This window comes from Rhinoraja longicauda, chromosome 21, assembly GCF_053455715.1.
Source record: "Rhinoraja longicauda isolate Sanriku21f chromosome 21, sRhiLon1.1, whole genome shotgun sequence".
NCBI lineage: Eukaryota > Metazoa > Chordata > Chondrichthyes > Rajiformes > Arhynchobatidae > Rhinoraja > Rhinoraja longicauda.
In genome coordinates this window covers 25,574,927-25,600,115 of record NC_135973.1, presented here as the reverse complement: position 1 = coordinate 25,600,115, position 25,189 = coordinate 25,574,927, and the positions used below count along the sequence as shown (strand labels likewise).

Genomic DNA, 25,189 nt, shown 5'->3' with positions numbered 1-25,189 from the left:
CTTGTTCCCAGCAGAATCTTAACCAAATGCTGAGCAAGTGAGGTTTTTTGATACAATGATTAAGTGCTGCCCATTTATCATTAGAAATTATCTGGGATATGTGGCAGTTATGCTTTGCAATATATTGTCAGTACTTAAATATCACCGACACTTATATTTGACCTTAAATTCCATGTCTTGCCATGGATTCTACTCATACAGTGGTATGAGCCTGGGCAGCTTGCAGCCCAGTGGTATGAACATTGACTTCTCCAACTTTAGATAGTTCCTCTGTCCCTCTCTTCCCCTCCCAGATCTCCCTCTATCTTCCTGTCTCCACCTATATCCTTCCTTTGTCCCGCCCCCCTGACATCAGTCTGAAGAAGGGTCTCGACCCGAAAAGTTGCCCTTTCCTTCTCTCCTGAGATGCTGCCTGACCTGCTGAGTTACTCCAGCATTTTGTGAATAAATGGATTCTACTCTGATCACTGGAGACCTGCAACTTTCTTTATTTATTCCCCTCCTCTGAAAGTACTGGGCTATTGTTCTGCCTGACAACATCATCATTCTGTTATCTCACTTTAAGTTGCAATGCTTGTCCTGAATACTGGCATATTTTTATAGAGATCATGTTTACAAGCAAAAATCTGATTAATGCTTTAATATTTACTGTTTTATGAAGGTCATTGAGCCATATCACAATTATACTTGCACCCTTTTTGAGTAACTTCCTTCACTCTACAGCACCTGGGGTGGAGTGAAAAGCTAGTTGAAAGCAGGTTTTTTTAATCTTGATTATTCATTCAGTAATGCAGAGGCATGTATGGCACGTTATGCATTGGAATCTTGCAGAGAATGGCATGTAGAACACAGTAACCTTTTATCTTGAGCCATTTTCCAGTTGGGTGGAGGGGAAGATGAGAGGCTTTAAGGAGGATTATGGAGGAGGGGAGCATTTGCAGTGTTTGGGCAAATGAGTGCACAAGTCCACAAATTATAGGAGGAGAATTAGACCATTCGGCTCAGCGAGTCTACTCCACCATTCAGATCCCTGCCTTCTAATCCAATTTTCCTGCCTTCTCCCCATAACCCTTGACACCCATTCTAATCAAGAATTTGTCTATCTCTGCCTTAAAAATATCCACTGATTTGGCCTCCACGGCCGTCTGGCAATGAGTTCCACAGATTAACTACCCTCTGACTAAAGTTCCTCACCTTTCTAAAAGCAAATGAGTTAATGGCATATTGAACACTGTTTATTCAATGGCAAACCTTACAACCCTTACCCATTCAGTCCATCAACTCTACTGGCTCACAGAGCAATCCTTTTCCACACTTGTTTCCCCTTTAGCTTATTCATCCCATGATATTTAGCCTGGAGATAAATATTTGAAGGAATGGATTTTAAACTTTTATTCAACATTAAAATTTAAAATAATTGGGGTGGCACAGTGGTTTTGCCGGTAGAGCTGCTGCCTCATATTGCCAGCATCCTGGGTTTGATGCCAACCTTGGGTGCTGGCTGGGCGGAGTTTGCACGTTCTCCCAGTGACCGCATGGGTTTCCTTTGAGGTCGTGCAGGATTGTGGTTTGAATGGCTTCCGTAAAATTGCGCCAATTGTGTAGGGAGTCATTGAGAAAGTGGAATAACATGAAACTGGTGCGACACGAAGGTCTCACAAAATGCTGGAGTAACTCAGCAGGTCAGGCAGCATCTCGGAGAGAGGGAATGGGTGACGTTTCGGGTCGAGATCCTTCTTCAGACTGATGTCAGGTGAGCGGGACAAAGAAAGGATATAGGTGGAGACAGGAAGACTGGGAGAACTGGGAAGGGGGGGGGGGGAGGGGGAAAAAGAGAGAGACAGAGGAACTATCTAAAGCTGGAGAAGTCAATGTTCATACCGTTGGGCTGCAAGCTGCCCAAGCGAAATACGAGGTGCTGCTCTTCCAATTTCCGGTGGGCCTCACTATGGCACTGAAGGAGGCCCATGACAGAAAGGTCAGACTGGGAGTGGGAGGGGAAGTGCTCAGCCACCGGGAGATCAGGTTGGTTAAAGCGGACTGAGCGAAGGTGTTGAGTGAAACGATCGCCGATGTAGAGAAATTGCGTTTGGTCTCGCTGATGTAGAGAAATTGACATCTGGAGCAGCAGATACAATAGATGAGGTTGGAAGAGGTGCAGGGAGAACCTCTGTCTCACCTGGAAAGACTGTTTGGGTCCTTGGATGGAGTTGTGGGGGGAGGTAAAGGAACAGGTGTTGCATCTCCTGCGGTTGCAGGGGAATGTGCCCAGGGAGGGGGTGGTTTGGGTAGGAAGGGACGAGTGGACCAGGGAGTTACGGAGAGAACGGTCTCTGCGGAACGCAGAAAGGGGAGGAGATGGGAAGATGTGGCCAGTAGTGGGGTCCCGTTGGAGGTGACGGAAATGTTGGAGGATGATTTGTTGGATACGTTGGCTGGTGGGGTGGGAGGTGAGAACGAGGGGGATTCTGTCCTTGTTACGAGGGGGAGCAAGAGCGGAGCTGCGGGATGTAGAAGAGGCCCTAGTGAGAGCCTCATCTATAATGGGAAAGGGGAAGCCCCATTTCCTGAAGAATGAGGACATCTCTGATGCCCAAGTGTGGAGCACCTCATCCCGGGCGCAGATGCGGCGTAGACGGAGGAATTAGGAGTAGGGGATAGACGTTTTGCAGGAGTCAGAGTGGGAAGAGGTGTAGTCCAGATAGCTGTGGGAGTCAGTGGGTTTGTAGTAGATGTCAGTAACTAGTCTGTCTCCTGTGATGGAGATGGTGAGGTCCAGAAACGGTAGGGAGATGTCGGAGATAGTCCAAGTATATTTAAGAAACTGGTGTGAATAGGTAATCGGTAGTGGGTGTGGACTTGGTGGGCCGAAGAACCTGTTTCCATGCTGTATTTCTAAACTAAATAATATGGGTAAGAAGGAACTGAAGATGCTGGTTTATAGGAGATTAGTGGGCAAAATTAGAGCACATGGTATTGGAGGTAGGGTACTGACATGGATAGAAAATTGGTTGACAGACAGAAAGCAAAGAGTGGGGATAAATGGGTCCCTTTCAGAATGGCAGGCAGTAACTAGTGGGGTACCGCAAGGCTCGGTGCTGGGACCGCAGCTATTTACAATATACATTAATGACTTGGATGAAGGGATTAAAAGTACCATTTGCAAATTTGCAGATGATACAAAGCTGGGTGGTAGTGTGAACTGTGAGGAAGATGCTATGAGGTTGCAGGGTGACTTGGACAGGTTGTGTGAGTGGGCGGATGCATGGCAGATGCAGTTTAAAGTGGATAAGTGTGAGGTTATCCACTTTGGTGGTAAGAATAGGAAGGCAGAGTATTATCTGAATGGTGTCAAGTTAGGAACAGGGGACGTACAACGAGATCTGGGTGTCCTAGTGCATCAGTCACTGAAAGGAAACATGCAGGTACAGCAGGCAGTGAAGAAAGCCAATGGAATGTTGGCCTTCATAACAAGAGGAGTTGAGTATAGGAGCAAAGAGGTCCTTCTGCAGTTGTACAGGGCCCTAGTGAGACCGCACCTGGAGTACTGTGTGCAGTTTTGGTCTCCAAGGATATTCTTGCTATTGAGGGCGTGCAGGGTAGGTTTACTAGGTTAATTCCCGGAATGGCGGGACTATCATATGTTGAAAGACTGGAGCGACTAGGCTTGTATACAATGGAATTTAGAAGGATGAGAGGAGTTCTTATTGAACCGTATAAGATTATTAAGGGGTTGGACACGTTAGAGGCAGGAAACATGTTCCAAATGTTGGGGGAGTCCAGAACAAGGGGCCACAGTTTAAGAATAAGGGGTAGGCCATTTAGAACTGAGATGAGGAAAAAGTTTTTCAGTCAGAGAGTTGTGAATTTGTGCAATTCTCTGCCTCAGAAGGCAATGGAGGCCAATTCTCTGAATGCATTCAAGAGAGAGCTGGATAGAGCTCTTAAGGATAGCGGAGTCAGGGGGTATGGGGAGAAGGCAGGAACGGGGTACTGATTGAGAATGATCAGCCATGATCACATTGAATGTTGGTGCTGGCTCAAAGGGCCGAATGGCCTCCTCCTGCACCTATTGTCTATATACTGAAGATAGACACAAAATGCTGGATTTAAATGCAGCTCCATCAGCTGAGCCACCCAAATAATTTTGAATTTTAATTTTGAATAAAACTTTAAAATCCATTCCTTGCTGTACAGCTCTATGAATAAGGGGTAGGCCACTTAGGACTGAGATGAGGAAAAACCTTTTCACCCAGAGTTGTGAATCTGGAATTCTCTGGCACAGAAGGCAGTGGAGGCCAATTCACTGGATGTTTTCAAGAGAGAGTTAGATTTAGCTCTTAAGGCTAAAAGAATCAAGGGATATGGGGAGAAAGCAGGAACAGGGTACTGTTTTACATGATCAGTCATGATCATATTGAATGGCAGTGCTGGCTCGAAGGGCCGAATGTCCTACTCCTTCACTTATTTTTCTATGTTTCTTCTATGTTTCTATGACTCCATAATTCTCGCTCATATACTAAATCAATTTTCTTTGTGTTTTTGTAGAGCAGTTTCCAAGTGGCAAAATATCCAGCACCAAGGCTGATAAATAAAAGATAATCACCAATAAATCTAGTAAAGAGTTCAGGAGAAATGCATTTTTTCATAGAGTAGAAAGGCTGAGACAAAGTGCACATGCCCATTTAGAAGCTAGTAACGAATATAATGGAGAGAAAGGATTAAAAGGACATACTACTGGGGTTAAATAAAGCAGGAAGGGCGGAGGTTTCCTGGGATTAAAAACACAGACTGTTGTCTGAAATGGTCTGTTTCTGAGCTGTAAAATACCAGGGATCTATGGGATACAATAGAAAGCTGATGATGACGGGCACTGTGTTAGTCTATGTTCTCAATATGCTTGAGTGCACCATTCATCATACAGCGTTAATGCAACCTAACCATCTGACTTGCAAAATTGGAAAATCCATTGGTATTGTGGGCAAGGGCACACTCCCTATCATGGGTTTACCCAAACCTCCCAAGACAATTGCAGTTGGTCACAATCACTTTGCATTTAATGTATCAATTCACATTCCTTTTGTTTTGCAATCATCAGTGTAAACTTAGTGGCTTTACTAAGATTTTACCAACTGCTGAGAGAGCAGTTTCACTGTTCACCAGTGAGACGGGGAAAACAGCAGAAACGGATGGAATTTTGAGGTCACTAGTACTGCTTACAATGTCCTGAACACAACTGTTCAACTGTTATCCATTGTAAAAGAATATAACAGGAATAATGACAATCTGTTTTTAGACAATAGACAATAGGTGCAGGAGGAGGCCGTTCGGCCCTTCGAGCCAGCACCACCATTCAATGTGATCATGGCTGATCATTCTCAATCAGTACCCCGTTCCTGCCTTCTCCCCATACCCCCTGACTCCGCTATCCTTAAGAGCTCTATCTAGCTCTCTCTTGAAAGCATTCAGAGAACTGACCTCCACTGCCTTCTGAGGCAGAGAATTCCACAGATTTACAACTCTCTGACTGAAAAAGCTTTTCCTCATCTCTTCTAAATGGCCTACCCCTTATTCTTAAACTGTGGCCCCTGGTTCTGGACTCCCCCAACATTGGGAACATGTTTCCTGCCTCTAACGTGTCCAACCCCTTAATAATGTTCTGTGTTTCAATAAGATCTCCTCTCATCCTTCTTAATTCCAGTGTATATAAGCCTAGTTGCTCCAGTCTTTCAACATACGACAGTCCCGCTATTCCGGGAATTAACCTAGTAAACCTTCGCTGCACGCCCTCAATAGCAAGAATATCCTTCCTCAAATTTGGAGACCAAAACTGCACACAGTACTCCAGGTGCGGTCTCACTGGGGCCCTGTACAACTGTAGAAGGACCTCTTTGCTCCTATACTCAACTCCTCTTGTTATGAAGGCCAACATTCCATTGGCTTTCTTCACTGCCTGCTGTACCTGCATGCTTCCTTTCAGTGACTGATGCACTAGGACACCCAGATCTTGTGGTATGTCCCCTTTTCCTAACTTGACACCATTCAGATAATAATCTGCCTTCCTATTCTTACCACCAAAGTGGATAACCTCACACTTATCCACATTAAACTGCATCTGCCATGCATCCGCCCACTCACACAGACTGTCCAAGTCACCCTGCAACCTCATAGCATCTTCCTTACAGTTCACTGCCCTCCAGCTTTGTTGCATCTGCAAATTTGCTAATGTTATTTTTAATCCCTTCATCCAAGTCATTAATGTATATTGTAAATAGCTGCGGTCCCAGCACCGAGCCTTGTGGTACACTAGTCACTGCCTGCCATTCTGAAAGGGACCCATTTATCCCCACTCTTTGCTTTCTGTCTGCCAACCAATTTTCTATCCATGTCAGTGCCCTACCCCCAATACCATGTGCTCTAATTTTGCACACTAATCTCCTATGTGGGACCTTGTCGAAGGCTTTCTGAAAGTCAAGGTACACTACATCCACTGGCTCTCCCCTGTCCATTTTCCTAGTTACATCCTCAAAAAATTCCAGAAGATTAGTCAAGCATGATTTCCCCTTCGTAAATCCATGCTGACTCGGAACGATTCTGTTACTGCTATCCAAATGCTCCGCAATTTCGTCTTTTATAATTGACTCCAGCATCTTCCCCACCACTGATGTCAGACTAACTGGTCTATAGTTTCCTGTTTTCTCTCTCCCTCCTTTCTTAAAAAGTGGGATAACATTAGCTACCCTCTAATCCGCAGGAACTGATCCTGAATCTATAGAACATTGGAAAATGATCACCAATGCGTCCATGATTTCTAGAGCCACCTCCTTAAGTACCCTGGGATGCAGACCATCAGGCCCTGGGGATTTATCAGCCTTCAGTCCCATCAGTCTACCCAACACCATTTCCTGCCTAATGTGAATTTCCTTCAGTTCCTCCGTCACCCTAGGATCTCTGGCCACTAGAACATCTGGGAGATTGTTTGTATCTTCCTTAGTGAAGTCAGATCCAAAGTACCAGTTCAACTCATCTGCCATTTCCTTATTCCCCGTAATAAATTCCCTTGCTTCTGTCTTCAAGGGACCCGCATTTGCCTTGACTATTTTTTTCCTCTTCACATACCTAAAGAAGCTTTTACTATCCTCCTTTCTATTATTGGCCAGCTTAAAACAAAAGATGAAGCATATCAATTAGCCAAAAAATGTAGCATACCAAAGGACTGGGAGAAATTCAGAGTCCAGCAGAGGAGGACAAAGGGCTTAATTAGGAAAGGGAAAATAGATTATGAGAGAAAACTGGCAGGGAACATAAAAACTGACTGCAAAAGCTTTTATAGATATGTGAAGAGAAAAAGACTAGTTAAGACAAATGTAGGTCCCTTGCAGTCGGAAACAGGTGAATTGATCATAGGGAACAAGGAGATGGCAGACCAATTGAACAACTACTTTGGTTCTGTCTTCACTAATGGAAGACATAAACAATCTGCCGGAAATAGCAGGGGACCGGGGGTCTAATGAGATGGAGGAACTGAGGGTAATCCAGGTTAGTCGGGAAGTGGTGTTAGGTAAATTAAATGGATTAAAGGCCGATAAATCCCCAGGGCCAGATAGGCTGCATCCCCGAGTGCTTAAGGAAGTTACCCCAGAAATAGTGGATGCATTAGTGATAATTTTTCAAAACTCTTTAGATTCTGGAGTAGTTCCTGAGGACTGGAGGGTAGCTAATGTAACCCCACTTTTAAAAAGGGAGGGAGAGAGAAAAAGGGGAATTATAGACCAGTTAGCCTAACATCGGTAGTGGGGAAAATGCTAGTCAGTTATTAAAGATGTGATAGCATCACATTTGGAAAGTGGTGAAATCATCGGACAAAGTCAGCATGGATTTATGAAAGGCAAATCATGTCTGACGAATCTTATAGAATTTTTCGAGGATGTAACTAGTAGAGTGAATAAGGGAGAACCAGTCGATGTGTTATATCTGGACTTTCAGAACGCCTTCGACAAGGTCCCACATAGGAGATTGGTGTACAAACTTAAAGCACACGGTATTGGGGGTTCAGTGTTGAGGTGGATAGAGAATTGGTTGGCGGACAGGAAACAAAGAGTAGGAATAAACGGGTCCTTTTCGGAATGGCAGGCAGTGACTAGTGGGGTACCGCAAGGCTCAGTGCTGGGACCCCAGTTATTTACAACATATATTAATGATTTGGACGAGGGAATTGAATGCAACATCTCTAAGTTTGCGGATGACACGAAGCTGGGTGGCAGTGTTAGCTGCGAGGAGGATGCTAGGAGGCTGCAGAGTGACTTGGATAGATTAGGCTAGTGGGCAAATGCATGGCAGATGCAATATAATGTGGATAAATGTGGTTATCCACTTTGGCGGCAAGAACAGGAAAGCAGAGTATTACCTGAATGGTGGCCAATTAGGAAAAGGGGAGATGCAACGTGACCTGGGTGTCATGGTGCACCAGTCATTGAAAGCAAGCATGCAGGTGCAGCAGGCAGTGAAGAAAGCGAATGGTGTGTTAGCATTCATAGCAAGAGGATTTGAGTATAGGAGCGGGGAGGTTCTGTTGCAGTTGTACAGGGCCTTGGTGAGACCGCACCTGGAGTATTGTGTACAGTTTTGGTCTCCTAATCTGAGGAAAGACATTCTAGCCTTAGAGGGAGTACAGAGAAGGTTCACCAGATTAATCCCTGGGATGGCAGGACTTTCATATGAAGAAAGACTGGGTAGACTAGGCTTATACTCCCTGGAATTTAGAAGACTGAGAGGGGATCTTATAGAAACATATAAAATTCTTAAGGGGTTGGAGAGGCTAGATGCGGGAAGATTGTTCCCGATGTTGGGGAAGTCCAGAACTAGGGGTCACAGCTTAAGGATAAGGGGGAAGTCTTTTAGGACCGAGATGAGAAAACATTTCTTCACACAGAGAGTGGCGAGTCTGTGGAATACAGAAGGTAGTTGAGGCCATTTCATTGGCTATATTTAAGATGGAGTTAGATGTGGCCCTTGTGGCTAAAGGGATCAGGGGGTATGGAGAGAAGGCAGGTACAGGTTACTGAGCTGGATGATCAGCCATGATCATATTGAATGGCGGTGCAGGCTCGAAGGGCCGAATGGCCTACTCCTGCACCTATTTTCTATGTTTCTATGTAACCTTCGTACCTCATCTTTTCTCCCCGTATTGCCTTTTTAGTTATCTTCTGTTGCTCTTTAAGAGTCCCAATCCTCTGGCTTCCCGCTCTTCTTTGCTATGTTATACTTATTCTCTTATTTTTATGCTGTCCTTGACTTCCCTTGTCAGCCACGGGTACCTCTTACTCCCCTTAGAATCTTTCCTCCTCTTTGGGATGAATTGATCCTGCGACTTCTGCATTATTCCCAGGAATACCTGCCATTGCTGTTCCACCGTTTTCCCTGCTAGGGACTCCTTCCAGTCAAATCTGGCCAGCTCCTGCCTCATGCCTCTGTAATCCCCTTTATCATATCATATCATATCATATATATACAGCCGGAAACAGGCCTTTTCGGCCCACCAAGTCCGTGCCGCCCAGCGATCCCCGTACATTAACACTATCCTACACCCACTAGGGACAATTTGTACATTTACCCAGCCAATTAACCTACAAACCTGTACGTCTTTGCTATACTGTAATATATTATGATCACTGCCTCCTAATGGCTTTTACCTTGAGTTCCCTTATCAAATCAGGTTCATTACTCAACACTAAATCCAGAATTGCCTTCTCCCTGGTAGGCTCCAGTACAAGCTGTTCTAAGAATCCATCTCGGAGGCACTCCACAAACTCCCTTTCCTGGGCAATCATGTGCAAATCAATGACACTGAGTGCAATATAGAACAAAATATTTAAAATGCATAAAATCTTAAACAATCTTGTTTTAGATTTAAATATATTTTAGCTGCCATTTCAGCTATTTCAGGACAAGTAGTTTCTATTTTCTTTGCACACCCATTGCTAATATCAGTTATCAATGGACCATTGTGGTCAATACCTTTCTTTGGTTATCTGTGCTCTGAACCTTTTCATACCACCAGTTTCCCCTTCGCCGACTCTCAGTTTGAAGAAGGGTCTCGACCTGAATAATCACCTATTTGTTTTCTCCAGAGATGCTGCCTGACCCGCTGAGTTACACCAGTATTTTTTTCTCTCTTTAGATTAGTTGCAATGATACGGCGTGGAAACAGGCTCTTCGGCCCACCGAGTTAGCGCCGACCAGTGATCCCTACACACAGGCACTATCCTACACACTGGGGATAATTTACAATTTTTACCAAAGTCAATTAACCTACCGACCTGGAACTCTTTGGCGTGTGGGAGGCAACTGGGGTAAACCCACGTGGTCACAGGGAGAACATACAAACTTCGTACAGACAGCACCTGTAGTCAGGATCGAACCCGGATTTCTGGCGCTGTAAGGCAGCAACTTTACTGCTGCGCCACCGTGCCTCATGTTAAAGAACATAATGAGATTGATGTGCTGAAACGCGCTTATTTCAATGCAAAGAATATTATGGGTAAAGCTGATGAACTTAGAGATAGGATCCGTGCACGGAACAATGATCTTATGGTCATTACTGAGTTGGTTGTGAGGGACAGGATTGGCAGCTCGGCCGTTTGATGTACAGGTTTGTAGGTTAATTGGCTTCAGTAAAAATTGTGAATTGTCCCTAGTATGTAGGATAATGCTAGTGTACGGGATGATCGCTGGTCGGCACCGACTCGGTGGGCTGAAGGGCCTGTTTCCGCGCTGTAACTAACCTAAACCAGGAGCCAACCTTTTCAACGGATAATTCGCTGAGGAAGTCGGATAAGAAGTTACTGGCACTTTATATTTATAAATTAGTTTAATATCAGGTTAACCCCAAAGCAGTACAAAGTCCTGGGTAATGTTTATTCAAGTGTTGCCTTGGGTTTTGGGATGAGTTGAGCAAAATTTAATATGCACCACCACAATCATCAATGGCACGTGTAATCCCTGATAAAAGTCTCGTGTATTACTAAACAGTGCAGGTACAGAAAGAATGGATTATGAATTCTCTTTTTCTCCTATGTCCTATAGCGTCGGCTCACACTGTGAAATGCAGCAGTGAAACTATAAAATCCTACAACACTGAAATCCAGTAGATGGGTAAAATGAAACCAACATATTTGGCTTATTGCCAATTTTGCAGGTTCATTATTTGGTTTCTGTCAAGTGTTTCTGGATCTGGTTTAATTTCTTATCTGTGACATGTATACAGGTCCACCGCCAATTTTCTGGCAACTGATGATCTGGCACCTCCTTTAATCCGGACAATATTACGAGCGCATTGAGTGCGGCTCAGGTGCCTCCTCCTGAAAGAGTTCATTGTTTACTTCTTCGTTAATCATTAATTTTTTATTTAAGTTTCTAGCAGTTTCCATGCATTAGAGACACGGGAGCAGTATAATTAATGGGTCAGAGGTGAGTTATTATTATGTGACCTCTGTTGGTCCAGCAAAATGGATAATCCGAAAAGGCTCTGGAACCTAGCGTGCCGGAAAATCGCTGGTATACCTACATGTATATATATATATATATTTTCTATAATAACTTGCAATTAAGAGCTGAAATTTGTATCAGATTCCCTTGCAACAGCGACAATGACATGTGCAATTTTTTGGGAGGATCAAAGGAAGTTCTAGTATGTCACTGTGTGATCTCCTGTTTACTGCACAATTGACTAAAAAGCACTCCAACCCTGCCCCTCTCTCCTCCAAAATGTCCTGAAAAACACAAATGCTGTGTGTGTATTTGCGATCCAAATAACCTTCACTGTTGCTAAACGATCAACACATGCCACTGTGTGTTGGAATTCTGCGCCAGGCATCTGGGTCTCATTGTTCGGTGGCAACTGAAACCATCTGAGGCCGCATGCAGGGCATCACTGCCGTTTGCTGTCCAGGATTAGCTTCCAATCATCTGCCCAAGACTGGAGCCGCCTCTGTGGGGCTCTCAGTTGCAGATGCATATTATGACAGGCTGAGAAAAGAATGTGCTCCCACGTTGGATAAGGTTCCACACCTACAAAATACAATGAGCAATATCACTAACAGACACACGGAAGTCATTGTGAAACAATACAAATACATTCCAACAGACCAACTGACGACAGGCCACGGGCAAGGAGAGGGGGAGGGGGAAGTACAAGTAGGCTGCAATTCTTGTTTTGCGGCACAATACAGAATCTTCATAACTCCTAAAACTGTACCATTAATGCAGTGTGATCTAGAATTAGTGAAACACAAATTGAATATTTAAGTAGGGCTTCCGTCAAGTATACAGAGAGACCCAGTGCAGAAGCCTGCACTTCAGGGCGGCAGTGGTCGTGGTAGAGCTGCTGCTTTACAGCGCCAGACACTCGGGTTTGATCCTGACTACGGGTCATGTCTGTACGGGATTTGTACGTTCTCCCTGTAACCGCATAGTTTTCTCCGGGTGCTCCGGTTTCCTCCCACATTCCAAATATGTGTAGGTTTGTCGCCTAATTGGCTTCTGCAAATTGCGCCGAATGTGCAGGATGCAAAAGTGGAACAATATGGGACTAATGTGGGGGTGATCAATGGTCAGCGTATGTGGGGGTGATCAATGGTCAGCGTGGACAGTGGGCCGAAGGGCCTGTTTCCATGCTGTATCTCTAAACTAAAGTGAACTGAACAAAAATGGAACTCATTACCAAAAAGGACAGATGAACTTTCATCTCATTTACAAAGTACTTTGTACCTGCGTATTTGAGGATGTGTGGCATACAGAGACACAGACCAAGTGTCGGAGGGTGGGATGAGGGTGGCTAATCCAACCAGCATGGACATGATGGACCAAAGGACCCCATATGTACAGGGAAATATTTTAAGATTCTAAGAAACTCTGATCACGATATCCCACGAATTCCCAGCCATGAATTCCTCGTATTATTGCATCCAATGGAATTTTTACAAACATGGTCCTTGTAACCAAGAATGTTACCTGAGATATCCGGTTTGTCATCTATCAGCAAACTGCCTGATATCAATGTTTTATCCCGTGTTAGGACCATCAGCTCCAGAAACTCTTTCCCAAGATGTTTCTCAACCCAGGCGTACTGTGGAAACAGAGTCAAGTTCAACATCTCTCATAAACTTCTACAGTTGCGCCGTGGAAAGCATTTTATCGGGATGCATCGCAGCACGGTTTGGGAACAGCTCCATCCCAGACCGCAAGAAATTGCAGAGAATTGTGGACGCAGCCCAGACCATCACACAAACTAACTTCCCTTCCGTTGGCTGCATTTACTCCTCACGCTGCCTCAAGGCCACCGGCATAATCAAGGACGAGTCGCACCCCAGTCACTCCCTCTTCTCCCCTCTCCCATGAGGCAAGAGGCACAGAAGTGTGAAAACACACACCTCCAGATTCAAAGTTTCTTCCCTGCTGTTATCAGGCAACTGAACCATTCTATCACCAACTAGAGAGCGGTCCTGACCTACCATCTACCTCATTGGAGACCATCAGACTATCTTTAAATTGGACTTTACTGGACTTTATCTTGCACTGAACGTTATTCCCTTTATCCTGCATCTGTGCATTGTGGACAGTTTGATTGTAATCATGTATAGTCTTTCCGCTGACTGGATAGCATGCAACAATAAAGCTTTTCACTACCTCGGTACAGACGACAATAACCAAACCGGATATTAGGAGGCAAGGAGCTGTGAAACCTCATAATTTCCCGTTGGTATCTTTTGATTTTTGTACTTTTTAATGTCTATCAGCATCGAAACACGCCACAAAGCTCATAGGAGACTCAAGCAGTGGTCATGCCCCAGCAAAGCCTTTCCACTTCCTTTCCATTAAGTTTCTTCAGTGTCTCCTCTTATTTCTTTCTCACATGTGTTTCTCCAGCATTCCCTTAAATGCATCTATGTTCTGAGCCATGAATACTTCGTGTTTAGTTTCGTTTAATATTGTCACATGACCTGAGGTACTGTGAAAGCTTTTGTTTGCATGCTATCCAGTCAGAGAAAAGCCTTCAAGATGTCCACAGATACATGACAAAATGTACAACATTCAATGCAAGATATATCATTGAAGTCTGATAAAAAATAGTTTAAAGGTTCCCAATGTGGTAGGGAGGTCAGGACCACATTCAGTTGGCAAGAGGACCATTCAGTTGCCTGATAACAGCAGGGAAGAAACTGTCCCTGAATCTGGAGGTATGCATTTTCAAACTTCTGTACCTCTTGCCTGATGGGAGAAGGGAGGAGAGGGGATGGCCAGGGTAAGACTGGTCCTTGAAAATGTTGATGGCCTGGCTGAGGCAGTGTGAAGTGTAGATGGAACAAGTTTGACATTCCCCGGATAAAGAATTATCTTCCTGATCAGGTTTATTTTCTGATAATTTTACCAATGAAAACATATTTGTTATGCCTGTCCCTCTTCTTTGGCACTCCATCTTGGTTGAAGGCAAGTTGCCTCAAATCTAATTGTGCGGGTTCTGCGGCAGCTGAGGTCTGGAGACCTAGCCAAGGATGGGACAGGCATTGGTGATTAGGGCTGGGTGGTGAGGGAGAGGGGTGGTATTGTTTGGGATTCTGTGTGTGCTTGCTTGTGCAAGGCCTCCTTATGTATAGCTTGCTGTCTATCTAAAGAGTGTAGCGTTCAGTTTTGGTCATCCTTTCATAGGAAAGGTGTTGTCAAGCTTAAAAAGGGTGCAGAGACGATTTATAAAGATGTTGCCAGGTCTTGAGGGCCTGAGCTATAGGGAGAGATTGAGCAGGCTAGGACTTTATTCGCAGAAGGATGAGGGACAGAGTCTTTTGCCCACAGTAGGAGAATCAAGAACCAGAGGAACATGGGTTTAATGCGAGGGGGGTGGAGGGGGGGAAGAATTAATAAGAACCTGAGAGGTAACTTTGTCACACAGAGGGTGGTGAGTGGATGGAATGAGCTGCCAGAAAAGGTAGTTAAAGCTGGTACTATTGCAATATTTAGGAAACATTTGGACAGGTACATGGATGGGACAGGTTTAGAGGGATATGGGCCAAACACAGGCAGGTGGGACAAGTGTAGATTGGTTGGGGTGGGCAAGTTGGGCTGAAGAGTCTGTTTCCATGCTGTATGACTCTATAGATCTGGTGCACAGTGTCTTCCTAGATATTCCTTCTTCATTTGGAGCAGTCATTTGCCAGGGATGCCCATGAGTTATAGAATCACTGAGTTATAGAATCACTTAGTTATAGAGCACGGAATCTGTCCCTTCAGCTCAACTAGTCCATGCAACCAAGTTGCCTAACCAAGCATGTTCCACTTGCCTGCCCCCCCCCCGCCGCCCCCCCCCCCCCCCCCCCCCCCCCATAAGTTAATGAGTTTAGTCCATGTCAATCCTTTCAAGCAATTTCATAACCTAAAACCCTCTCGGGTTATCCCACTTGTCTTTTGTTATCTAGAGAAAATATCCCACATTTACTAACAGACACAAGCACTCCAATTCTTACTATTCTATTGAATGTTTTTGTACTTTCTCCAGTGTCTCTATATAAGTGGAGACAAGGACTGTGAACAGTACTATGTGTGGCCTAACTGATATTCTGTATGTTTTACATACATTTTCTGCTCTGCTCTATCATCACCACAGTACTTTCTCTTTCTCTGTTGCCTTGTTAACCTGTGCTACTGTATTTGGAGTCGTAGTCATACAGCACGGAAACAGGCCCTTCGACCCAACTCATCCATGTCGGCCAAGATGCCCCATCTATGCTACTCCCCACATTTGGCCCATATAGGCTCTTTCCTCTCGATGTACCTGTCCGTGTCTTTTTTTAAAAAAATATTTATTTTTATTGAAGGAAAGATACAATACGAAAGACGTAATGCATTACATTCCCCTCCATTTTGTTTTTTATATATAGCAACAAAAATAACCCTCACCCACCCTCCTTGGACACCCCTTTGCAGCTGATGTGTTCACAATACATCATATCACAAATACAAATGCACAATTTGACAGCAAAACTCTACATTCTTCCAAGGCGCAGGCCCATACATATCTACAACATGTCAGATGGTTCAGGATACACTCATTCATTATGCATCAGCCATCCTGTGAAGTAATCGGCAATTGTGTAAACAAAAATAAGTAAATAAATAAAAGTAAAACATAATTTAATTTTTTTAATTTTACCTGCCTCAACTACCTCCTCTGGCAAATCATTCCATAAACCTAACACCCTCTGAATGAAAAGGTAACCGCTCTCAGCTTACACATTGTCCTCTTGTTTTTGATTCTGCTATACTGGATAAAGACTCTGTGCGTTCACCGTATCTATTTCACATGATTTTATACACATCTATAACATCATCCCTCAGTCTCCTGCGCTCCATTTAATGACATGTTCCAAGAAAATTCTGTTCCCCCTTTCCTTACTCACCAACAAATAACTGGCCAACTTATTATTCATATCATAGAGTCATAGAATCATACAGCGTGGAAACAGGGCCTTCGGCCCAACTTGCTCACACTGACCAACGTCTACACTAATCCCACCTGCTTGCGTTTGGCCTATATCCCTCTAAACCTGTCCTATCCATGTACCTAATTGTTTATATTGTGATAATAATATACCACCTCATATTTAACCAGTTTAATCTATATACTAAAACTCTCCTTTGTTATCTTGTTTGTGACTGAACTTCAGCCAAAACGGTACACGATAGCGCGACAATTTTAGGCCCACCTTACTCACCATTGTCACTTTAGTGATAATGCAAGTAGTTTTCTTGAAATCGGTGTTATGTTTTTAAAGTTATTCACATTTTGAAGTTTAAAAGGAGGGGAGGGGGAGGGGAGGAGGGTGGGAGGGGCGAAGGGGGGGGAGTGGGGAAGAAGGGAGAGGGGAGGGGGGGTTGAGGAGAGAGGGGAGGACAGGGTGCTGCACCAATGCAGGAGAGGTTTGGTCTAGTAATAATTAATATTTAATAAGCCACGAATAATATAAACTATAGCAAATAAAAGGACCTTTGGAATCGACTTTCATTGGATTTTCTATCTGTTTAGCACATGGTTATTTGCTGGGTTCCTTCGCACCGATTATTACAAAATGTGAGTTACTTATTCAAGCTCCTGATGGTTATCAAAGGCAAAGGTATCCACAGTGCATCCAGCGAACGTGTAAATCTGTTCTTTACAAATCTGTTTAGGATTTAGGTTCTGTTTAAATTTCAGCATATATCCTCTTAGCCATGAATCTGTTTCTCTTGGTTGATGTTTTTGCGTAACTCACTTTTTCAAAGGGACAGTGATCGAACTTCTTTATGGGGCTGGTGCAAATGAACACGTCAGTGCTGTGGAAAAGAAACAGACATCACGTCATTGCGGGAATTCGGGACAGTCCACAAAGAATAGTAATAGTTTTGGAGTCCTGACTCACTTTTTCAAGTTGGCCATCTCTTTCACTGCCGCTACTGCACCAGGAAGCGGATCGAGTTCAATGAAGAAGTTCTTGGACTCCCAGATACTTATTGATTTCTCCTGTGCGTTTTATTTAAAAACAAGAATATTAGAATTAGAGCAAACCATGTACCATTCATACCAATTATTAGTTTAGTTTAGAGATACAGCGCGGAAACAGGCCCTTCAGCCCACCGAGTCAGTGCCGACCAGCGATCAGCCCGCACATTAACACTATTCTACACACCGGGGACAATTTAACAATTTTACCGAAGCCAATTAATCTACAAACCTGTTCATCTTTGTAGTGTGGGGGAAACCAGAGCACCTGGAAAAAACCCACGCGGTCACAGGGAGAATGTCACCTATTAATTGCATTAATTCATCTGAAGGGTCGAGACCCCAAACGTCACCAGGGATGCTGCCTGACCCGCTGAGTCACTCCAACGTTTAGTGCCCTTTTGTTCCCCAAAGCTTCTGAACCTGCTGCAAGCACACAATGTGGGGTTTTTTTTTAAACACCTGTTATTTATTACTACAGGAAATTATACATTTGCTTTTATTAGCATCTTGCACATCCTTGTCTTTGAGTTAATCGATCAGTGAAGTATTTGGTTTCATGCACAGTCACATCTGTGTTGTAGGAAACATTTTAGCACATAACAGACGGCATGTTACTCCAGCACAGTGTTTTTCCCTTCTGAATGAATTGGGGAGTCTTGCACTGTGAAAGGTAGGGATCTCCACCTACACAGGTGGTGACCTACAAATTGAGCACAGCTATCTCCATCATCTCTTTGGAGTGGCGCAGCGATAGAGTTGCTGCCTCACAATGCCAGGTACCCGGGTCCAATCCTGACTACGGGTGCTGTCTGTACGGAGCTTGTACTTTCTCCCCGTGACCGTGTGAGACCGGGTGCTCCGGTTTCCTCTCACACTCCAAAGATGTACAGGTTTGTAGATTAATTGGCTTTGGTGAAATTGTAACTTGTTCCTCGTGTGTAGGATAGCACTAGTGTATAAGGTGATCGCTGGTGCAGACCTGGTGGGCCGAAGGGCCTGTTTCCATACTTTATTTCAATAGTCTAAACCCACTGAGTGTGTTCAGCATTTTAACATTTTTTATTAAACAATATTTAATTGTCCTGACACAAACATGCATGTAACGAACACGGTTCTTTGAGATTTAGGTTGAATTGTGTGATTAAATAGGCAAAAACTTCTACAAGAAAAACATTTACTTTTACTTGTCAACACTTGCTTGGTCTCAGGCTATGAAGCAACTAGTATCTGCTTGACTTAGTCAATTGCATTCTTGGCAGAGCCAGAAGATTGTGTAATTAAGTTCCTCTCCAACTCATGAACACAAACCCCCCCTCTCAGCCTGATGCACACCCATTTCTCCCATTATCTCGCCCCTCCTCCCTTCCCCTTCCATCTATATCCCTCCTATGTGTTTTACATTTCACTCCTCTTTACTCCTTTTTGTCTCCTTTCCATCTCTAACCTTTGTTAACTACTCCACCCATCTGCCAATCAATCCTCCCCCCCCTCACTTGTATCCACCCATCACTTGCCAGGCTTTGTCCCACCCCCATCTCTCTTTTTCCAATTTTCTCCCCTTCCCCCCCCACCCCACTCCACTCAGTTTGCAGAAGAGTCCTGACCTGGAATGTCGCCTCTCCATTCCCTTCACAGATGCTGCCTGACCCGCTGAGTTATTCCAGCACTTTACAGTATGTCTTTAAGCACTTTGTACTCTGCTCGATTCCACCACCTGCAGTTCCAGTCGAAACAAAGAACTGCAGATGCTGGTTTATGCCAAAATAGACACAAAGTGCTGAAGTAACTCAGCGGGTCAGGCAGCATGTCTGAAGATGGTGTGTCTGAAGAAGGGTCCTGACCCGAAACGTCTCCCATCCTTTCTGTCCAGAGATGCTGCCTGACCCAGAGTTCCACCAGCACTTTATATCTGTCTGCAGTTCCTTCTGTCTTCATGAACACAGCTTAGTCCTGCCTTCCAACGTGTACTAGCTGTGTACCCTAGACCTTCTACCTTACATCAAGACTCTTTACATCTATACCTCTTGGTATTTGATGCCCCCACCCTCCCCCCTCCCCGTTTCCACCCATCACGGGAAATAGATCCTTTCTATCTAATCTAGCCCTTTTCTTCACTTTATACACTTCCAAAAAGTTTCTTCTCATTCACCTTTGTTCCAAAGGAAACAACCAGACAACCAATTTTGGAATCTTTTACAATAACCTCGGAAGACAGTCAGCGTAATATCTGTTATTACACTAAACTTACTATTAATTCATATGAATGATAGAACATGTCTGCAGGCCCTTCAGACTAACAGAATCCACGCCAACCATCCGTTCACACTAGTTCTATGTTATCCTATTTTTGCATCCACTCCCTACATCTTAGGGGCAATGTACGTACGCCAAATAACCTACAAACCCATATTTAGTTTAGAGATGCAGCGCGAAAACAGGCCCTTCAGCCCACTGGGTCCGCGCCACCCAGTGATTCTCACACATTAACACTATCCTACACACTAGGGACAATTTACAATTTTTATCAAGTTCATCAGCCTATAAACCTGTACGTCTTTGAAGTGCGGGGGGAAACCGTAGCTCCCGGAGCAAACCCACACAGGTCATGGGGAGAACGTGCAAACTCCGCACAGACAGCACCTGCAGTCAACAATGAACCTGACAGCAACTCTAACGCTAAGCCTGTTGGGATGCGGGGATAAAAAGGAACACCTGGTGGAAACCCACATGGTCACTGGGAGAACTCCAAACTGACAGCACCTGAGGTTTGGATCAAACCCCGGTCTCTACCAGCTGCGCCACAGTGACTTGTTAAAAATCTGAGACTGATATATGGACCAATTTACCCCAAGGAATGAAAGATGATCTGCTTAATAAAATGAACAAAAAGGATCTCGACCCAGAAACGTCACCCATTCCTTCTCTCCAGAGATGCTGCCTGTCCCGCTGAGTTACTCCAGCTTTTTGTGTCTATCTTCGGTTTAAACCAGCATCTGGAGTTCCTTCCTACATACAAAATAAAATGCTTGTGACAGTCTGTAGGCCAGCAAGGACCAATGGCAGTTGCTTTTCTGTGCCGATTGCTCCACAGCTCATGTGCCATTTATTTCCTATTTCCAGCATTTGCACGAATTTTGCTATTTATTTCAGATTTCCAGCATCTGCACTAATTTTCATCTGGTAAGCATTATTAACTACTAAATATACTGTTCGTTATATCGCCGCAAGCCAATAAATAATTTGAACTGAGACCATGCAGATGCAAGATCTGGTTTATGCATTAACCAGCACGTAGCAATGCGCGGTTGATTCCGTGCAACCTTTCACTTACAGACAGATCGGGCTGAATCTCTCCATACTGTGTAGAAACCCAGAAACCTCTGCGATCCGCCAGCTCTACGAACGGCTCCCCGGGATACGTGCTCTTGTACTTTTGCAGGAATCCACCCTCAAAGTCGGCCAGCACTCCGTCCATGTCGACCAGGACCCGCAGCCGCTCGCCCTCTCCAACACACTGCGGCACTGCGCAAAACGACCTGGTCGTCGCGCCTAACAGTTTGCTGCCCGAACTCCGCAGAGTTGCAAACAAACTGCGGAAGATCATGCTGATGTGCAAAAGAAAACAACAGTGTGCCTAAAAGAGCCCTCTGCATAAAGTCATTTGGGGGAGGGGGGGGGGGGGAGAGAAAAATATATTATTTAGCCACGTGTAATTAATGGAGGCAGCCACAGTGTCCTTTGATCAGCGGGCAATTGCTACATGCGAGATGACCTCGATTTGCACTGGGCGCCACGGCTGGGAGCTCCCTTCACCGCCGTGTGATGTGAATTAAACTACCAACCCAACCCAACCCTTGACACTTTCAGATATTGGCAAACTAACTCGTCGCACCTCTAATCTCCGGAAATCACGCTCCCTTCAAAGCAGAGGCAGAGCGACCAACGAGACAGCTCCGTCAGTAGGCGGGATCATTTCGTGTTGTTCTTTTACCCAGAAAGATCACACATTTCCAAGTGCGGCTGTTACAAACAATATCGAAGCACCAGACAAATGTTATATTTAATCGCTGACAGGAACATGCACGTTACAAATCCCCTTTCAATATTGCAGAAACGTATTGACAGACAACTTGTAAAGAAAAACAAATAACTTCCTTTTACCTTTACAAAAGTTCCATGTGACATATTATATTTCCAGTGCAGGTTACATTTGCTTTTGTGTTATTCTCCGCCTCTCTCATACACTCAAACGCACAGATATTATGGATAGTTTAGTTTCATTTATTATTGTCACATGCACAGAGGTATAGTGAAAAACTTTTTTTCATCGGGTGCTATTCAGTCAGCGAAAAGACTATACATGATTACAATCAATCATTACAACAGGTGACATTCCGGGTTGGGATTTTCTCCAGAGACCTGGTGAGTTACTCCAACATTATGTGTCTACCTTTGGGCAAACCAGCATTTCCAGTTTCTTTTTTACGACGCACAAATATTATCCTGTGCCAGGAGAATAATTGTTTTCTAAGTCACTGGCCATTTCCCGCCTACACTGTATGCATTCTCCTCCCCATATGATCACACAGAAACTAAACTAAATGGCCATTTGAGCCTATTCTGGCGTTCAATGCAAGTCATGGCTAATCCTGAGCAAAACACAAAGTGTGGGAGGAACTTAGCAGGTCAGACAGCATGTGTGGAGGGAATGGACAGGCAACATTTCAGTTCAGACCCTTCATCAAAATGATAGAGCGGTGGAAAGAGAGGTGGAGGCGGGGCAAAGCCTGGCGACTGATAGGTGGAGACACAAGGAACTGCAGATCATAATTTGTGTTGTTCTGGAAGCACAATTAAGTCTGAAGTTCATATCATATCATATATATACAGCCGGAAACAGGCCTTTTCGGCCCTCCAAGTCCGTGCCGCCCAGTGATCCCCGTACATTAACACTATCCTACACCCACTAGGGACAATTTTTTACATTTACCCAGCCAATTAACCTACATACCTGTACGTCTTTGGAGTGTGGGAGGAAACCGAAGATCTCGGAGAAAACCCACGCAGAAGTTATTAAGTCATCAATAACATAACCAATAAAAAAATCAATAAATGAATAAAGACATTCCACAGTCCATAGTATGTAGGGTTCTAGAGCCTGGTGTTTGTTGGATAGAAGCTATTCTTGAACCAGGTGATCATGGTTTTCTGACTCCTATACCTGTGGGGAGCACAGTGGCACAGCTGGTGGAGCTGCTGCCTTGCAGCACCAGAGACCCGTGTTCAATCCTATCCTTGGGTGCTGTCCGTGGGTTTTCCCCAGATGCTCTGGTTTCCTCACGCATCCGAAAGATGTGCGTGTTTGTAGGATAAATTAGCATCTGTAAATTTCCCCAATATGTAGGAAGTAGGTAACATAAAACTGGTGTGAATGGGATATTGGTGGTCGTCATGGACTCGGTGGGCCTAAGGGCCTATTTTCATGTTGTCTATAAAACTACATTAAATGTTTCTTTCCAATGTTGGGATGAAATGAGAACATTGACAGGGTGGTTGGTATAGGTCTTTTACAATGCTGGCTCCCTTTTTTGAGGCAGTACATCCTCTAGGTCCGAAGAAGGGTCCCGACCCGAAACATCACCCATTCCTGTCCAGAGATGCTGCATGTCCCACTAAGTTACTCCAGCTTTTTGTGTCTATCTTCAGTTTAAACCAGCATCTGCACCGTCTTACACAGATCCCTTCGATGATGGAGTCAGTACCTATGCTGGACATTAAATTACATTGGGAAAAATCCTGCTCTGCTCTCTCTCTCTCTCCTGTTCTGCCCTCTCTCTCTCCTGCTCTGCCCTCTCTCTCTCTCTCGTGCTCTGCCCTCTCGCTCTCTTGCTCTGCCCTCTCTCTCTCTTGCTCTGCCCTCTCTCTCTCTTGCTCTGCCCTCTCTCTCTCCTGCTCTGCCCTCTCTCTCTCCTGCTCTGCCCTCTCTCTCCTGCTCTGCCCTCTCTCTCCTGCTCTGCCCTCTCTCTCCTGCTCTGCCCTCTCTCGCTCCTGCTCTGCCCTCGTTCCTGCTCTGCCCTCCCTCTCTCTCTCCTGCTTTGCCCTCTCTCTCTCCTGCTCTGCCCTCTCTCCTGCTCTGCCCTCTCCCTCTCTCCTGCTCTGCCCTCTCTCTCTCTCCTGCTCTGCCCTCTCTCTCCTGCTCTGCCCTCTCTCTCTCCTGCTCTGCCCTCTCTCTCTCCTGCTCTGCCCCCTCTCTCCTGCTCTGCCCACTCTCTCCTCTGCTCTGCCCCCTCTCTCCTGCTCTGCCCCCTCTCTCCTGCTCTGCCCCCTCTCTCCTCTGCTCTGCCCCCTCTCTCCTCTGCTCTGCCCCCTCTCTCCTCTGCTCTGCCCCCTCTCTCCTCTGCTCTGCCCCCTCTCTCCTCTGCTCTGCCCCCTCTGCTCTGCTCTCCTGTTCTACCCTCCTGCTGATGACGTCAGGGCGCTGCGCTGCGCTGCGCCGGCGCGGTGCGGCGGGAGGCGGGCGCGGGGCCGCAGCGACGCCGTTTGAATGAGCAGAGGGGAGGCGGTTGGACAAAATGGCGTCCGCCTTGGAGCAGTTTGTCAACAGCGTGAGGCAGCTCTCCTCGCAGGGTAAGAGAGGGCGGGTGACGCTGCGCCCGAGTCCACGCGTTTCTCTTCCCTCCGATCCTGGGGAAAGACGATGTTAGCCCCTCCCGCCATCCCTCACCTTGTTGACAGAAGCGAGCGGAGCCATCGGGCGAGCGGCCGCCGGCAGGCCTAACCCTTCCGCGGCGGGCTTAACCCTTCCTCACCGGGGCCACCCCGTTGCATCTTTCCATCAGTGCAGCGCGAGTGTCGCGATCCCTGGGCGCGGGTAGCTGAGGGTTTTACGACCTGTTTACCTCATCGGGGTGGGGGTGGGGGGGGGTGGGGGGAGGGGAGTTAAGGGGGGGAGGGGAGGCGGTGGGTGCAGGGCACCGGAAGCACCCGCCCTCATACCCGGCTGATTGGCTGCTCCCGGGGTGATCGACGGGCGCGTCTGTGGGCGGGACTCCGTCCCCCGCGGTTGATTGGTTCCCGCGGCTATCAATCACTGGCGCACCGCTTCCGGTGTATCATTGCCCTGATTGTCCCAGACGTTGGGCCTAGGCAGGTTAGAGCTGTCACATAAAGGGCAGTGGATGGCCTCCAGGTAGCGCTGGGAGGTATAAAGTGCAAGGTGTTGACTTTATGATAGGTGGAATACTATCATCATGCAATTCAATGTATTTGTTGTTCTTCGTCCTTCGGGTTCGAAGATGACCATGACTTCACTTTCAATCTTATTATTTCGGCCGCTGATTGGGATCCCCACCAGCCGCGGTATGCTGGCCGAGGATCCCAATCAGCGGTCGAAATAATAAGATTGAAAGTGACGTCATGGTCATCTTCGATAATACTGTATTATATTAAATATATTATTATAGTATTACACTATTGAATGTATAGACACTGAGAATATGTAGAGTGTATGAGGAGCGTTTGTTGTGTACATAATTGTTCTGAATAAAGTTTATGTTTGAAATACAGATATAATTTATGAAGCATATTACATAGGATTCTAGTTCCTCATGTGAGTAAATATTGTAGGCAGTAGATTTGTTACTATACATACATCAT

General features: G+C 45.4%; 2 protein-coding genes across 3 annotated transcripts in view; one reads left to right on the top strand and one right to left on the bottom strand.

Moving 5' to 3' along the window:
• Positions 1–10,110: 10,110 nt before the first annotated feature.
• nt5m (5',3'-nucleotidase, mitochondrial) lies at positions 10,111–24,430 on the bottom strand. 2 transcript variants are annotated; one of them, XM_078418149.1, is made up of 6 exons: positions 24,258–24,430; positions 20,865–21,138; positions 17,451–17,551; positions 17,304–17,364; positions 13,012–13,126; positions 10,111–12,069 (listed from the first exon to the last, which is right to left on the bottom strand). In XM_078418149.1, exons 2-6 carry the CDS (start codon positions 21,135–21,137, stop codon positions 11,930–11,932), a joined length of 690 nt encoding a protein of 229 aa, XP_078274275.1. In that variant the 5' UTR covers position 21,138; positions 24,258–24,430; the 3' UTR covers positions 10,111–11,929. The 2 variants fall into 2 exon arrangements, with proteins under 2 accessions (XP_078274275.1, XP_078274276.1); XM_078418150.1 differs by lacking the exon at positions 24,258–24,430 and adding an exon at positions 21,426–21,475.
• Positions 24,028–25,189, top strand: part of cops3 (COP9 signalosome subunit 3) — a 30,445-nt gene continuing 29,283 nt past the window's right edge. The window contains exon 1 of the mRNA XM_078418147.1: positions 24,028–24,160. Within this exon, the coding sequence (XP_078274273.1) occupies positions 24,106–24,160 (55 nt within the window). The 5' untranslated portion in view covers positions 24,028–24,105. The remainder of the gene's footprint in view (positions 24,161–25,189) is intronic.

What these genes read in the sequence shown, in the direction of transcription:
- nt5m (XM_078418149.1), bottom strand. Translation starts at nt 21,137, where the DNA reads ATGATCTTCCGCAGTTTGTTTGCAACTCTGCGGAGTTCGGGCAGCAAA. An exon ending in GAGATGGCCAACTTGAAAAA is followed by an intron (nt 17,365 to 17,450) that starts GTGAGTCAGGAC and finishes TCTTTTCCACAG; the next exon opens with CACTGACGTGTTCATTTGCA. An exon ending in TGACAAACCGGATATCTCAG is followed by an intron (nt 12,070 to 13,011) that starts GTAACATTCTTG and finishes TGTATTTTGTAG; the next exon opens with GTGTGGAACCTTATCCAACG.